Source organism: Natator depressus, chromosome 26 (genome assembly GCF_965152275.1).
Source record: "Natator depressus isolate rNatDep1 chromosome 26, rNatDep2.hap1, whole genome shotgun sequence".
NCBI classification, from domain to species: domain Eukaryota; kingdom Metazoa; phylum Chordata; order Testudines; family Cheloniidae; genus Natator; species Natator depressus.
Genome location: NC_134259.1, coordinates 12047284 through 12064502, shown reverse-complemented (window position 1 = coordinate 12064502; position 17219 = coordinate 12047284). Strand labels below are relative to the sequence as shown.

The 17219-nt window shown below is 44.7% G+C and overlaps 1 protein-coding gene across 1 annotated transcript in view; it reads left to right on the top strand.

Annotated features, from left to right (window-relative positions):
- LOC141978094 (substance-P receptor-like) overlaps positions 1 to 17219 on the top strand; it is a 95999-nt gene that overhangs the window by 27206 nt on the left and 51574 nt on the right. Inside the window, exon 2 of the mRNA XM_074939943.1 lies at positions 15733 to 15927. Within this exon, the coding sequence (XP_074796044.1) occupies positions 15733 to 15927 (195 nt within the window). The remainder of the gene's footprint in view (positions 1 to 15732; positions 15928 to 17219) is intronic.

Below are 17219 nucleotides of genomic sequence, written 5' to 3'. Positions count from 1 at the left end.
GGCTCGCTCCAAAATGCTGTGTAGACATGCCCACTCTGAATTCCACCCAGTGCCTTACCCACAGGGCAGTTTCAGAAGGACAGCCTTAACTACTTCAACCTCCTTTTCGCTTTCCTGCACCTGCCATCAGGCCACATCTATCCACCCAAGTCCTGCACACCACAGACGTTCTGTACCCTGCCTGTAAAATCTAATTTCCATTTTAATGGAAACTTGCTCATTTAAAAAAAAAAAACCTGCAGAGATGTTTTTTTAAAAACAAAATTGAAATTGACGTGTTATTTTTCCCCAGTAATAAATTATTGACATTGATTTGGTTTCAGTACATGCCACAGTCAGTTATCTTACATCTAATCTTTAGATGGTGGGGGGAGTCGGTCTCTCTTTTCTGTTTGAATCAGATGTTTTCATGTCAGCTGGGCTTGAAAATAAATTTAAAATTCATGTCCTTCCTCCCAAAGGGGCCTCTGGAAAAACGTAAACCAACTGAGCAGGAAGGAGCTTTCCAGGTGAAGCCTGCCCCCAAACAACCCTCTGTTCATTTGCGAAGGGTGAACATTAACAAAAATTACACACACAAGTTGTGGAAAGGATACAAACCCTCATGCTTCAGGGCACATGTCAACCTCTAACTAATGGGAGTCAGGAGGAAACTTTCCTTGGGGCCAAGTTGCAGAAAACTGCCTATTCCAGAGTATCTTGCACCTTTCTTCAAAGCAGCTGGTACGGGCCAAACCAGGGATGCGGCTAGTTATGGTGTAGCCCACACAACTGACTTTGTGTAATAGAATGTGTGCCCTCCATGCCTCGTGCAGCCCAGAAATTCTACCTTAGCCTCTCAGCATGCCCATGGCATGCCAAGCATGCTCCTGCAGCTCAGAGTACTTTGTTAAAGCAAAAAGATGGGAGTCCCAGCCCGTGTTTTGGTGCCAAGCCTCACTCCCGCACAGCTGTCCTCAAGTCTGATCCCCACTCATCACTCTTTGGAGCAGCGTCCTTGTTTTCCTACACGTGTTAGATGCTTTATCAGATGGCTGGTGCGATATAAATAAGTGTGAGTGAACACTGCCATAGAGAGGGAGAGAGTCATTGGGTGTTTTAGAGCCAAGGACAGGGAGACAATGTTTTGGGTTCTATTCCCTGCTTTGGGAGGGAGTGTGGTCTTAATGATTAAATCAGGTTGTCTGGGAGTCTGGAGTCCTGAAGTTCAATCCCCTGAGTCACTGTATGGCACTGGGCAAGTCACCCAAGTCCACTGTGCCTCAGTTAGCCATTCAGTAAAATGGGTATAGCAGCACCGACCTCAAAGGGTGTTCTGAGGCTTAATATTTTCTGTGAGGCCCTTGAACAAAATGCATGATAGCAGTGCTAAATATTATTAGACGGTGCTATTGAGGCACCACAGTCAGAGCGAGCTCAGGCAGATGTAAACGTGAAGGTAAATGGCTTAAGGAGAAGCGAAATCTAGACAAGGCTGTGGAAAAGGAGGGAATAAAACATTTGTTCAAGTCCCTTTAATCCCTTCCCGTATATGTGTTAAATGACAGATGAGAACAAAATGGGAAGAGGGAGAGGGAAAGCAGTTAGTGCAGAAGAGTGTTGGTCTTTTTCTTGAAAAACTTTGTATTTTTCAGCTCTCACTGAAATTTCAGGTTTTTTACCAGTTCTAATAAATAAGCCCCTCAGTACGATTCTTTAAGATCCTCCTAGCCAAGAGATCACAGCCATAGACCGAAGCCGTGATGTCACTACTGTAAGATATAGGATCGGAACACTAACAACATTAATAATTAGCATCTTGCTTTGTAGGGTCTGAGAAGGCTTTACAGAAACTAACTAGCTGTGCTGACTGATGCCCCCCTTTCCATGCTGTTTTATCCCCATTTAAAAAAAAGGAGAAACTGAACCACGTATAAGGGAAGTGAGTTACACGAGATCCCCCACAACTGCGGTTTTCAAACATTTTGAGCTGAAGCCCCCCCTTTGAGTTACAATTTTTGGTTGAGCCCCTCCACCCCATGCAGACAAAAATAGACACAATACTTGCCCCTCCTCCCTCAGGCTTTCAGGGTGGGGGAAGGCACGTGTGACACCCTCTGGGGGAGGAGGCAGCGCTGGGAGTAGAGGCTGCCAGGAGCGGAAATCGCTGTGGCTGTGGTGGATGTGGACACTGACTCCCAGCCCTGGAGATGGTACTCCCTCCCTGAGCCCCGCCACATGGGGTGGGACCGAGCCGCCTGGCGTTGCATCTCAAACCCCCTCTACCACAAACATTCCTCCGTGCCCCCACAGAATCATAGAATATCAGGGTTGGAAAGGACCTCAGGAGGTCATCTAGTCCAACCCCCTGCTCAAAGCAGGACCAATCCCCAACTAAATCATCCCAGCCAGGGCTTTGTCAAGCCTGACCTTAAAAACCCCTAAGGAAGGAGATTCCACCACCTCCCTAGGTAACCCATTCCAGTGTTTCACTACCCTCCTAGTGAAAAAGTTTTTCCTAATATCCAACCTAAACCTCCCCCACTGCAACTTGAGACCATTACTCCTTGTTCTGTCATCAGCTACCACTGAGAACAGTCTAGATCCATCCTCTTTGGAACCCCCTTTCAGGTAGTTGAAAGCAGCTATCAAATCCCCCCTCATTCTTCTCTTCCGCAGACTGAACAATCCCAGTTCCCTCAGCCTCTCCTCATAAGTCATGTGTTCCAGTCTCCTAATCATTTTTGTTGCCCTCTGCTGGACTCTTTCCAATTTTTCCACATCCTTCTTGTAGTGTGGGGCCCAAAACTGGACAGTACTCCAGATGAGGCCTCACCAGTGTCGAATAGAGGGGAACGGTCACGTCCCTCGATCTGCTGGCAATGCCCCTACATATACATCCCAAAATGCCATTGGCCTTCTTGGCAACAAGGGCACACTGTTGACGCATATCCAGCTTCTCGTCCACTGTAACCCCTAGGTCCTTTTCTGCAGAACTGCTGCTGAGCCATTCGGTCCCCAGTCTGTAGCGGTGCATGGGATTCTTCCGTCCTAAGTGCAGGACTCTGCACTTGTCCTTGTTGAGCCTCATCAGATTTCTTTTGGCGCAGTCCTCTAATTTGTCAAGGTCCCTCTGTATCCTATCCCTACCCTCCAGCGTATCTACCTCTCCTCCCAGTTTAGTGTCATCTGCAAACTTGCTGAGGGTGCAATCCACACCATCCTCCAGATCATTTATGAAGATATTGAACAAAACCAGTCCGAGGACCGACCCTTGGGGCACTCCACTTGATACCGGCTGCCAACTAGACATGGAGCCATTGATCACTACCCGTTGAGCCTGACAATCCAGCCAATTTTCTATCCACCTTATGGTCCATTCATCCAGCCCAGACTTCTTTAACTTGCTGGCAAGAATACTGTGAGAGACCGTGTCAAAAGCTTTGCTAAAGTCAAGGAACACCATAGGAGGGCACACCCCACCGGTTGAAAACCTCTGCCTTAATTACTTATGCTAAACTATCTGTTCGACCTTGTATTTAGCTGTGACACTCTGAGTACCTCTCCCAGACCTGAGGAAGAGCTCTGCGTAGCCCGACAGCTTCTCTCTCGCTCCAACAGAAGCTGGTCCGATAAAAGATAAAAGACAGCCACCTTCTCTTTCTAATATCCTGGGACTGCCATGGCTATAACCAAACTGCATATGAAGTCAGTCACTCCGTGGCAGAACTGGGATAGAATGCTCCAGAATTCCCTGCTCTGAGCCCTACATGACCCCTCCAGTTTGCGTTTTCATCCCTGAAATATATTTTTGTTTTAGGTTAAGCTCAGTGAACCCCCAAAGCAGAAAAGTGTTGGGAAAGAAGTTTTTACTTAAACAAAAAAATTAACAAATTTAGCATTTGTGCAGGGCTGAAAATTATTTGAGATAGGTGGTGGCTTTTCTGCAACCTCAGCCCTGGGAGAAAGAGGTGCAAGAGAGACCAAGATTTAACAAAAACAACGAGGACTCCAGTGGCACCTTAAAGACTAACAGATTTATTTGGGCATAAGCTTTCTTATGACTGGGAAAACACTGATGCATCTGAAGAAGTGGTTTATCCCCCACGAAAGCTTATGCCCAAATAAATCTGTTAGTCTTTTAAAGTGCCACCATACTCCTTGTTGTTTCTGTGGATACAGACTAACACAGCTACCCCTCTGATACAAGATTTAACAGAAATCCAGAAAAACTAATTTTTGAAAATACCAATAAAACCCAATTTTGGCTCCCCCCCAAAAAATGAGCCACTGTGTTCCAAAAGTACACACTGAAAATCAGAAATAATAATAAGAATAAACATCACTCAGAACATACCCAGGAACTGTTTATGTTGAATTGCTGTTTCTTGGCAACTTAGGGTGTGAATATCTATATGTACCTAGCGATTGCACATTCCATGGCAACAAGCTGCAAGCCCAGGATTAGTACAGCTCTGGGTTGTGTCCCTTGGGTCAGAGAAGAGACAGATTTAGTTTGCTATGAATACACAGAGGGATTCTTCATTGAGGCTGCTGGACACACACTGACCGTGTGGTTCTTTTTGGGTCTGTAACTCCCAGAGTAAGGGCTTGTGCTACCTAATGTCACCAAAGAGGGTCTTCCCTAAACTCTGGCTTGGGCAAAGTTGGTAAAGAGAAGGGACTGCCAACTGCACTATGCAAAGCAGAGCTGAGATGAAGGAGAAGCAAGGCTAGGAGACAGGAAATTCCCATTCAGATACACCCCGAGGGAAACTACTGTATAGAGATGGGCCTAAACCATAAAAGCCTGGATTTCCTTCCTGCAGTTCAGGAGTGTCCAGCTCTGGGATTTTGCTTCAGACCCATCTCTGAGCGTTGCAGGAAAAAAAAAAATTACTGGCACATTCAATGGTTTTCATATAGAAACAGAGAAAGCCTGGTTTACCTCCCACTCACATTGGTGTAAATCAGGAGTAGTCAATGGGGTTGATGAGATGTGAGGAGAATCTAGGTGAGAAGATGAGAAAGAGCTGTGCTGCTTACCAAGGCATTTCACACACTGTATTGCAAGGCCCTGCGTGGGCGAAAATCAGATACCTGATTCTATAATATACAAGGCACCCTGCGATTACAACTCAAACGGCCATAGCTGAGTTAACTTTAATCTCTCTCTCTCTGGTCCCAGAGCAGCGTGGAACCCTGGGTAATCACTCGAGGAACTAGCCTGTGTGCTATCAGTACCCGAGTTAGATTAAAGCTAGCTCAGGTATGTCTATTCCAGGTGTGAAACAGCCCCCCGCTCCCAATTACAGTACAGACATATCCTAATACATAAGAGCAGCTGTTTGCTTCAGAAGAAGCTATATACCCCCTACCCAATATGTTTTGATAGAAATGTATCTTTAAACGCTGTAGAATTTAATCACTGGAAGTTGTGAGCTGCCCTCTAGAATTCTACCTCCGGGATACAATTCTCTAAGAATGAGCTCACTGGCTACTAAATTCAATAGTCCTGCTCCATAACCTGCCAGCATGTCTGGTGCATGGGCAGGGAGAGATCAGCTGACAAGCTGGCAGGGAGGATGTGATACTTTTCTCTCACAAATGCACGCGAGCTGACAGCCCTGGTTCTATGCTCTTATCGTGGAGTTAAGGAGGTTGCAGGATCACATTTTCCCCCTTGTATTTCTCGTCAAATGTTCATGTCAAGAAAGAAAAAAGAGACGGTGGTGATAATGATATAATTGTTCTCTGCACAGTGATACCGTTATTATATAATTACAAGATATGTTAATAGTCAATCGTGGTATAATTTCATCATATGTTTAGACATTTCCATCTAACTGAAATGCTTTCATGGCCCCCATTACCATAGTATTGGAGCACTGTATTTATTTTACTTTTATTGTATTTATACTCTCAACACCCATGTGCGGGGAAATATCTCAGCTTTCTTTCCGATGGGTTGTTGAGGCTCAGAGACGCTAAGGGTAAAAAAAGCACCTGACTGACGTAGGCTCCTAAATTCAATTTTCAAAAGTGACTTAGGGCCAGGTTTTCTAAGGTACTTATGAACCTAAAGGTACAGGAAGGCGCCTAGTGGGATTTTCAAACTCACCTAAGCAGGTTTGGCTTCCTTACCTGCTTCGGCAGCAATGTAAGTCCTCCTAAGCACATATCTGCATCCTGGGTGTCTAAATACCTTTGAAAACCTGGCCCTTCCGGTCCCAGCTGTAAGTCCCATTGACAAGACTTAGGCCCCACTTAGGCCAGCTGTCTAAGGCCCATTGACAAGACTATGTCCCCACTAGAAATGTTACAGTGGCACAATTGCAGACGCACAGCTGTGCCGCTGGGGTTCTCGTCGCTATAGTAACTCCACCTCGCTGAGAGATGGCAGCTAGGTTGATCAAAAATCATAGACTATCAGGGTTGGAAGGGACCTCAGGAGGTCATCTAGTCCAACCCCCTGCTCAAAGCAGGACCAATCCCCAACTAAATCATCCCAGCCAGGGCTTTGTCAAGCCGGGCCTTAAAAACCTCTAAGGATGGAGATTCCACCACCTCCCTAGGTAACCCATCCCAGTGCTTCACCACCCTCCTAGTGAAATAGTGTTTCCTAATATCCAGCCTAGACCATGCCCACTGCAACTTGAGACCATTGCTCCTTGTTCTGCCATCTGCCACCACTGAGAACAGCCGAGCTCCATCCTCTTTGGAACCACTCTTCAGGTAGTTGAAGGCTGCTATCAAATCCCCCCCTCACTCTTCTCTTCTGAAGACTAAATAACCCCAGTTCCCTCAGCCTCTCCTCCTAAGTCATGTGCCCCAGCCTCCTGATCATTTTCATTGGCCTCCGCTGGATGTTTTCCAATTTGTCCACATCCTTTCTGTAATAGGGGGCCCAAAACTGGACGCAATACTCCAGATGAGGCCTCACCAGTGCCAAATAGAGGGGAATAATCACTACTAATGTAGCCCAATATGTCGTTAGTCTTTTTGGCAACAAGGGCACACTGCTGACTCATATCTAGCTTTTCATCCACTGTAATCCCCAGGTCCTTTTCTGTAGAACTGCTGCTTAGCCAATCGGTCCCCAGCCTGTAGCGGTGCATGGGATTCTTCCATCCTACGTGCAGGACTCTGCACTTGTCCTTCTTGAACCTCATCAGATTTCTTTTGGCCCATTCCTCCAATTTGTCTAGGTCACTCTGGACCCTATCCCTACCCTCCAGCTTATCTACCTCTCCACTCATCTTAGTGTCATCTGAGAACTTGCTGAGGGTGAAATTCATCCCATCATCCAGATCATTAATAAAGACGTTGAACAAAACCGGCCCCAGGAAGAATTCTTCCATTGACCTAGTGCTGTCTACATTGAGGCATAGGTGGGCTTAGGTTGGCTTAACTACGTCTCTGAGGGGTGTGAATTTTCACACCCTGGAGTGACACAGCTAGGTGGACCTAACTTTCTAGCGTAGGCCAGCCCTGAGTGATGGCCTAAGGTCCTTGCCTAGAGCAAGGAGCTGAACCTGGGGTCTCCTAGGTCCCAAGGCTATCCCCTAACCTTCCTTTCTTCTCCCTGGATTGCTTTTCCTCATCAGTATGCCTATGCGGTATTGCCTCTTTCCCCTCTGTCTCTCACATTCACTCTGTGCCTTTTCCTCCTCCAAAGGACTTGCCACATTTATTCTGGTGTCTTGCCTCCATCAGGAGCACTCCAGCAGCCAGTGTCATAGACAAATTGATGACAATTAAAGGTTTCAGAGTAGCAGCCGTGTTAGTCTGTATTCGCAAAAAGAAAAGAGTACTTGTGGCACCTTAGAGACTAACCAATTTATTTGAGCATAAGCTTTCGTGAGCTGTAGCTCACGAAAACTTATGCTCAAATAAATTGGTTAGTCTCTAAGGTGCCACAAGTACTCCTTTTCTTTTTGACAATTAAAGGGATCTCTAGGCCATTTGGCTGGATTTTATTTCATCATTATGACAATTATTTGTCCATTTCATCATCTGGACGGTTTTCACATCTGTGAAGCACTAACGGAGAAGGAAAGTTCTCTAGAGTGTGTTGCCAGAAAGTTGATTTGAGATGTAAAAGCGGTTATTTATGTCTGATTGCAATCCGCTATTAACGAATGAAACTGCATAGCCCAGCGAACAATGGGTCTGCTTTACGTCATGACTTCAAATCCTTTAAAGCTGCACTTGAGCACTGAGTAAGGGAAGTAAATGCCCAATTTTCAAACTCCAAACCAAAATTTTCATACTGGGATGAACCCACAATAAATCCATAGCTAGGCACCTAAATGAAGAAAACCTCACCTTCAGAGGGGCTGATTATCCTTCTCTGGCATCCAAGTCAATAGGAATATTTGCTCTAGGAATTATCTTGGGAAGTTCTACGGCCTGTGTTATGGAGGAGGTCAGACTAGATGATCACAATGGTCCCTTCTGGCCTTGGAATCTAGAAAACCTGCAGGTGCTCAACCCTTAAATGCCTTCATTTTGGCACCCAAGTTTCAAATTTTTGCCTTGAAAGCCAAAGGTATGTAGGTTTCAGAGTAGCAGCCATGTTAGTCTGTATTCGCAAAAAGAAATCCGATGAAGTGAGCTGTAGCTCATGAAAGCTTATGCTCAAATAAATGTGTTAGTCTCTAAGGTGCCACAAGTACTCCTTTTCTTTTTGCAAAGGTATGTAGGTAACCCTCAAAGGTATGCAGGCTCCTAACTCCCATAGATTTCAATGGAAATCAGGAGCCTAAATTCTCTTTGAGGATCTGGGCCTCAAGTCCTAAATTTTCAAAAGCAACTAAGGATTGCAGGCACCTTCATTCTTGTCTGCCAACTCCAAAGGCCTTAAAAGGGGCCAAATTTTCAGAAATGCTGAGCATCTGTTCTCAAATCCGGTCCCCTTAAAGCATCTCATGTCGGGCAACCGCAAGCTGGGGCAACCAAGTCCAGGGACACTTTTGACAAGGTTGTTCGCGAAAGGGTGGGAAGCTTCTTGAAGCGCCTCCGTGACTCCAAAGTGCCAGTCCCATGGACTGTCAATGGTATTTGTGATAGTGAATCACTTGGATGGCTTCAGAAAAATCTCTTCCTTACTGTGGACAGAACTTGATAAGTTTATGAGGGGGATAGAATGGTGGGGTTGCCTGTGATAGCAGGGACTGCACTGGATGACCCAGGAGCTCCCTTGCAGTCTGGTGTTATGATTTTCCAAAAGTGCTGAGGGATCTGCAGGTTATATTGAAGCTGAAGATGCTTGCCATCCTTCCAAATCAGGCCATTGAGTGCCCAACTTTAGGTGCCCAGGCATAGATTAGCTAGGTGCCTAAATCACACTGGAAGTCAAGGGGAGTTAGGCCCCTAACTCAGAGAACAGAAGGCATGAGGGAGCTGCCTGCAGGAGACTCGAAGCCTGGAGCTGGCTTGCTGAATGAGCCAGCCAGAAACATGGCGCAGGGAAGGAAGCTTGAACAGCTGGCTCCTTATAAAGGGAGCTGAAGCAGTCCTTGAGGGGTGCTGACTCTGGGAAATCTGTGAGGGAGTAGTCAGCCCTGAGTTGGGCTGCTGCAAGCCCAACCCCAGAGCAGGTCACCTCTTAAGAACTGATAAAGAGACTTTTCCTTTCACCCAGGCTCTGCGGTAAGAGCCAGGCCCTGGAACAGATTGTTGGGACCGAGTTTTCCCTCTGGCGTTTGTTTTATTTGAGTCAACCCAGACCCCAATAAGGGCGTGTTTGGATGAGCAACACGTGAAGTCTGGGTAAAAGTGCCTAGAAGAGAGAGAATAAAGAGTGGGGCAAGGCAGAGGCACCCCAGTCTCTGAGGGGGGGCACGCAGGCGGTGTCCAACTTGTTTACAGTGCCTTAAAAAATACCTCCTCCCCCGCATGCGGCTGAAAACAGAGTCCTAGGGTCCAAATTTTCAAAAGTGGCCACTGATTTTGGCTGCCTCAATTATAGGTGTCCAGCTTGAGCCACCATGGACCTGATTTTCAGAGGTGCTGAGAACCGGTGGCTCCTGTCGACTGCAGGTGGGGTTACAGGAGTTCGGCCCTCTTGCAAATCAAGCCTCCGGTGTCTCAAGCTGGTACCATAAAAACTGAGACACTCTGAATTAATGGTCACAACAAGGACTGGGAATAATGTATAGTGTAGCTTGGCTGGCTGATGACAGAGGGACGTAACTGTCAACAAGAATTCAAAAGGCATCCAGAAGGAAGAGGAATTCTTTTGGAGTGGCCCCAGCAAACAAAGCTAGGAATAATGAGGTGAAAATAAAAAAAGGAACATTTCAGCTGTGTAGGTGGAAAAATTCCTTCCCAGTGAGATTCATTAGATTGTTAAATATTCTCCCCAGGGCAGCCCGGGAAGCTCCACTTACTTGCATCTTTAGAACTAGATTTGAATTCAGGTACCAAATGGCTGACGGAGACTTCAGATGGATAATTATCAGGCTGGATAAGCTGAGAGAGACTGATAAGGCTTTGTGGTACCCATGGGTAGAGGCACATAGTTGGCAAGGTGCATCTCCCACACGTTTCTACATAACATTCTCTCTTTTTTCCCCCCGCTGCTGCGGGTCAATCTCTCGTGAAAGGGCGATACATTGTCCATTTTAATTTTACAAATGAAAACTCAACTCCTGCCAATCAAACACCAAATGCAGCAGCTCGGAGTATTTGTGAGCTGATGGGCTGGAAGAATTTGGCTCTGACTGTCAGCTTGAGCGCTAGGATCAGCAATAGTAGGGCTGACAGACCACATAGTAATGCAGGGAATTTATTACAAAAAGCCCCACATTGCTATGCCTGTATTTCTGCAGCTGTGAATAATTCTAGTGTAATCCCCTTCCCATGATTCCTCTTCTGCGATGAGATTCTTTACCTCTCCGAGCTTTCAATGGATTCATTTTCATAAACACAGAATTTTGTCTCAGGATTTGAGTCCTGAAAGGTGTGGACTGTTCTTATAGGACGCTGACTGCCCTCAATGCGCTAACATCAGTGGGAGTTGAGGGTGCTCAGCACCTAACAGATGAGCTCAGGACCTTGCTGCGTCAAGCCCTAAATGGGTTTACAAAGGAGACCAGTGCTCAGCCATCTCAGACGTAGCATGTGCTACCATGCAGTGAGGGTCACAGCTCATTTCAGGCCATTAAAACACAACAGCCCTCTTGCTAATAGCCTTAATGGTAGCCACCATATAGTAAGCACTAATGTTTTGAGCCATTACCGCAAACTCGAGGTGAGCTCAAGGCAAACTCCTCGATCCAATTTTGGGGTTGGGGGGGGAGAAAGGGAGGCATTTGCATCAGAACTTGACTTCATACACTGAGGGTGAAGAATGGTCCCATATTCAGAAAGGCCTGACCCCAAACTCCAGATCTGAATACGCCTCCAAATTTGGGGTGTTCAAAGTCTGGATCCAAGTGTTATGGCTTGAGCCTATCTCTGCTGTAAAATGCTGCCAGGTCCATTTTACAGGGGAGCTCATGGACCACCAAGGAGGGAGTGCTTCTTTTTTCTCTCTAACAACACTTCCTCCCCCCTTTGGGAAACTTAAATGTTGAACAAGGGCTGTGAAGGAGAACACATCCCGTCCTCAGAGAGACGAGGACTGTACTGTAAGCTCCGTGGGGCAGGGGCTGCCTAGGAGCCGTGATACAAATAGTAATACAGATGCAGCCTGGGAGTGCACGTGAACACAAGGGCAGAATAAAGAAAAGGAAACCTTGAAACTTGAGCTATTCTACATCCCAATCCCATAGGGAGGAAAACCAAAAACAAAGGAGAATGGGGTGAAGAGATAAACATTGCAGCCTTAAAATGGCCAGAACAACAATAGAAGGTAACTTTGCCCAAGGCGTCACTGAAGCCGTGAATAGAAAAGGGCCAAGTTCTCCTCTTGGTTATGCTACTGTGATTCCACTGCAGCCGTTGGGGCAGCGCTACTGGACAAGAGGGGAGTTTGGCTCAGCCTGGGATGCAGAAGCTGAGTCTCCAACCAGTAAACAAGAGAAACGTCCCTTTGGAAACATTTCCCGTCTGGGAGGAAAGGGAGAGTTTCTCTTTCCTCCATTTGACACGAGACGTGTGTTGTTTAATAACTTCTTGTTTTGCATTGATCAGCCCGTCCCTTCTGCATCACTCATGAATTCCTATGGAGACCGTAGCTTCTCCTAAGGCTGCTTAGTAGCTTGAGAGATTCAAGGCAACTCAGGATCCATAATACAGAAAACAGAGACTGTGCCTATCTCCCATTTTATTCTGGGAGGGTTTAAAAGCCCACGCTGAGCTGCAGAAATATTTACATTCGACTTGTGATATAAAAGAGCTACTTTGCAGGCAAGTGAAGTGGCAGGAAGCAGAAATCTGGCATAGTACGGAGTTACTGGATGTACAGATGGTGAGACTCCTCTGCATGTGTCTTTCATTCTCCAAGTATGAGACGTCATATGCACCAGTACGCATGCTGAAACCAAGAGTCAGTTTCCTGGGGCCAGAAAAGGACATTTTTCCCAAGCACTTGAGGCAAGCGGGAATTTTTGCCATTTCCAATTAATCCTTCCAAAATGACTGGCTAACGTCTGCGTGGCACAACCAGATTTCAGAAAGATGAATTTCACCCTCTGTTTTTGTCGTAGTAAAAGCAGCCTGCCTTATGTACTATAGTTAGTTAGTTGTATTACAATATCACTAACCAAGACCAGGCACAACTGCTGGGCAGTGGACTAACATTTCCAAGGGACAGTCTATGCCCCAAAGAGATTACAATCTAAATAGACAGGACAATTTTTTTTCTCTTTTTCATGGATGAGAAACTAAGACAGAGAAGTTAAGTGATTTACCCAAGATCACATGGGGGAATCTGTGGCAGAGCCAGGATTTGAATCTGAATCTCCTAAGCTCCATTCTAGCCTTAATGCCACTTTTTCCTTTCCCAGAGCTTTCTCGTTTTGCAACACGTAACTGAAACTTTACCTTTTTCATTGCATTTGAGAAAACAGATCACGTGATCTAAAAGATTTTAGACATTCACCCTCTATAAAAGTGGTTCTCAACCAGAGGTCTTCCAGGGGGTATTGTCAATTCATTTAGATAGGTCTAGTTTTACAGCCAGCAGCTACATAAAAAGTACTAGCAAAGTCAGTGCACATTAAAATTTCATATCATGACTTGTTTATACTGCTCTGTATACTATACACTGAAATGTAAGTATTAAATAAATCAATTGGAACATAAATATTGTAATTATATGGCAAAAATCCGAGTCAGCAATTTTTCAGAAATAGTGTGCTGTGACACGTGTATTTTTGTGTCTGGTTTTGTAAGCAAGTAGTTTTTAAGTGAGGTGAAACTTGGGGTTTACAAGACAAAAATCAGACTCCTGAAAGGGGAACAGTAGTCTGGAAAGGTTGAGAATGACTGCCCTATAAGACATCACAGTAATATCCACAGCTTTATACAGTATTTCCTGTTATGGCAGGTGTCACCAGTGGCACCATTACACACAGTTTTACAAATTCTTTCCCTCAGCCTACACGCACTGATCAGCTTTTGAAGAAATATTGCACTATTGTTTTGTGATGATGTTCCATTTCAAGGGAGCTGTGGCAAACAGAGAGGCTGCTCTCTGCCTTAATCTCTCTAACCAGAGTCAATTCTTGCCCTTAGGAAGTGGACATTCATGTTTTGGCTGAGATTCCTGAAAAAAGGATTGCCTGCATGCTGTTTGTGACTACCTCTGTTCAAGGACTGGTGTATATTGCGTAAATAAACAGTTGCATTAACAATACACCCAGACACCGCATCACCGATTTCTCCTCCAACTGGAAGCTATCCTGCAAGGCATCAGCATCTGCTACTTCAGGGCAGCTAGCAGGGACACTGTTTTTTCCTTCAATATTATTTATCTTTACCAGTGATAAGCCCTTTCGCATATTATCCCTGCTTTTTGAGCTCTTATGAAATTATTTATCATTGTCATTATTTACAGAAAACCACCAACAAATCTATGAGATATATAGATTTCCCCCCTTTCCTCCTATTTGGCTTTATTCTAAAGAAAAAAATAAATAATCAGCAAGTTCCTGGAACAAAACTCTGGGAAATTGCAACCTGCCTAGAGGTATTAATGTTGATTACAAAATATACACACAAGTAACATAGGTTTTCTGACACAAAAAGGAGTAATGGCTCTGGCTGCAATTTAGCACCACATTTAACATGAACACCTGCTTGACTAGCTCAGCAGACACAAATTACTATTGTGGGTTTAGGCACAAAATAACCCCTCTTTTTGTATGGCGAAAGTATCAGATGCACTGAGGTTTGGGCTTGACAAAAATTGCATACCTGAAGTCAGGAAAAGGAATTAACACTATATAATAAAATAAATTGCATGTGATTATATACTCACCATGACAAAGGAAGTAAGGGAAATGAACAAGGAAAAACTGCCAGATCAGCAGCAGTCAGACTATTTCCCCCCCCCCAAATTCCTTGCAGCATGAATCCACTGAGGAAAACCATGTGGTTACTACTTACCCTGGGAGACACCTCAAAATTGTCAGTGATATCTGTAACCCATGCCTATGAACTGCAGCCACAGAAAGGCTGAGAGGGTTACCCCATTCCTATTCCCATGGGGGCATTCAAAGAGGAAGGATGGTCCGGTGGTTAAGGCAACAGGCTATAACTCAGACAATGTTGGTTCAATTCCCAGCTTTGCCATAGTCTTCCTGCATGCCCTTGGTCTGACTTGTTAAAGGTATTTAATTACTGCACTGCCATTGATTTCAATGGGAGTTAGGTATCTCAATACCTTTTAAAATCTGGCTCCTTCTCACAATGGTGTCTCTGTGCCTCAGTTCACTATCTGTACAATGAGGATAAACAACACATTCCTACTTCACAGAGATGCAGTGTGGACAGAAATTATTAGATGCTCCAATACTACATTGATGGGGGCCTTAAAGTATCTACAGATTCATCCCTTTGTCTCTCTGCTGAGATTACTCATTAGCACCAGTTGAAAAGAGAACTATGGATACTTGTCTGTTAGGAACTGGATTAAGCAATCACTTTGTACAGATCAGATGTAGCACTGGGCGCACCACTTGTTGAATTTCCCCTCTGTTCTGATTTATGAATGTATTGCGGTGGTTGTCACATTTATTCCTCACTCAAAATGATGCAAAGAACTTCTGCAAATCATTCTTCATCCCAAACTGGCTAGAACTAGATAGGGAAACCAAGCTCTATGCGCTTCCATGGGAAAGAGCCTCCCCAAAATGGTAAAAAGCTATTAAAAGGAGGAGTTTGAAAAAAAGACTTGAGAAAACACCAGTTAATTGAGAAACCAACAACTTTATGCCACCAAATCACTATCAAACAAGCCAATAAGCAGTACTCTTTGGGGGGGGGGGGTATCTAACATGGGTGTATGTGTGTGTTGCATCCTCCCTCTGCTGCCTGGTCCATATAGAGGCTAACAGAGATAGTACTTTAGCTCAAATGGTGCTTTAACGTTGCAGGTCATGGGTTCAAACCCCATGAACAGAGATCATTACAAAATAAACAGATCTCAGCTATTCTTGTGCTGCCAGATTCTGCTACCGGCAATCCCATGGAGAAGATCCTTTACTATGTTAACAGTCTCATTGAAGAAGAATCCATGTCTTTTACGTGCCACATTGCGCTGCTTCATTTTTAAAGCCCTGCTCTCTCTCTCTGTTACAGGTACATGGCTATTATCCATCCATTGCAACCCAGATTGTCAGCCACAGCCACCAGGGTAGTCATCGGCATTATTTGGTTCCTGGCTTTATTGCTGGCGTTCCCGCAGGGTTATTACTCTATGACAGCAGAGCTTCCCAACAGGGTGGTGTGTCTGCTGGAATGGCCGGAGCACGATACCAGGGCATATGAAAAAACGTGAGTCTTTCCTTTTCCTACAGTGAAAAGCAAGGCGGGGGGGGGGGAGGGGGAGGCTACACAGCATAGAAAGGATGCATTCTACAGAGGGAAAAAACTGTGAAATATACACAGACACAGAAGCAGGCGGGGAAAGATGGGAAGGGGTGCAGGCTCCTGGCAATCACAGGACATTTGGTTTGGTGGGATACACCCATCTGATTTCAATGTATGCCACCTACTCAGTGCTGTGGCAGGGTTCCTACCTTCCCATACAAATATTCCCACTATTATATTCCATGACGAAAATGTCTTCCCGCTCCTCAGTTTGTTGAGCCCCTGAAGCAAGATTCAGTATCATGGCAATATTTTAGCCTTTATACACTATAGCTCTTCCTTCACTTGAGAATCTCAGGTTAAAGGAGGTTATCACTATCCCCAGTTGAGGAAACCGGCACAGAGAACTGCGGGGAATTGCCTAGGACACAAAGTGGTGGAGCCATGAACAAAACTCAGGGCTCTTGACTCTGCATTTAGCGCCTTAGCCACTGGACCATACAGCCTCTGATCTCACAAAAGCATCCAATTCCATTTACAATGCAGCATATGAGCGTACAAGTAGTCACCAATTTTCTTTTTTTAATTCTAGAAAGGATGTAAGTAAACCCTACAATATCCCATGGTACTGCATCCATCGTATGTTTACTTTATACAACAATAGATTTATTATCTCTTTCAGGCAAGGTACATACACTTAAGGTCAAGAACTTTTAAGTATTCTCTCTCATGTACCCCTTCTTAGGCAGTTGAATAGGAGGGAGGGAAATGAGGTCAGTACAGAACAATAGGTTGGTGTTCTCTGAAGGCCTTCCATACAAGTATTGACCAAGCTTGAACACAAAAGAAAGTCATATTGGCTGATCATGACGAAGATGCTGTTGCTGGTAATGTATTTTATCCCTACTGAACTAATTGGGCCACACTTATCCATGCTCTAATTCCAGAGCTACACCAAAGACAAATTTGGCTCATTGCACCAATGTGCAATTCAGTAGTGTTATGCAGGAACTGTAAATTTCCATTTGCAGAGAAATTCCCCACTTTTTAAATCTGCTTTTGTTCTGATTGAGAACAGAGACCTCAAATTTCAAAGTATCCATGACATGATTTTTTTTTAAATTGTTTTGGGTTAATTGAAAATTTTAATTTTTATTTAGATTTTTGGAGTGTTATATTGTTTTACATTATATTATAAGCGATAAAAATAACTTTTGAAACAAAAAATCAGAATGTTCCATTCAGCAGAGATCAAA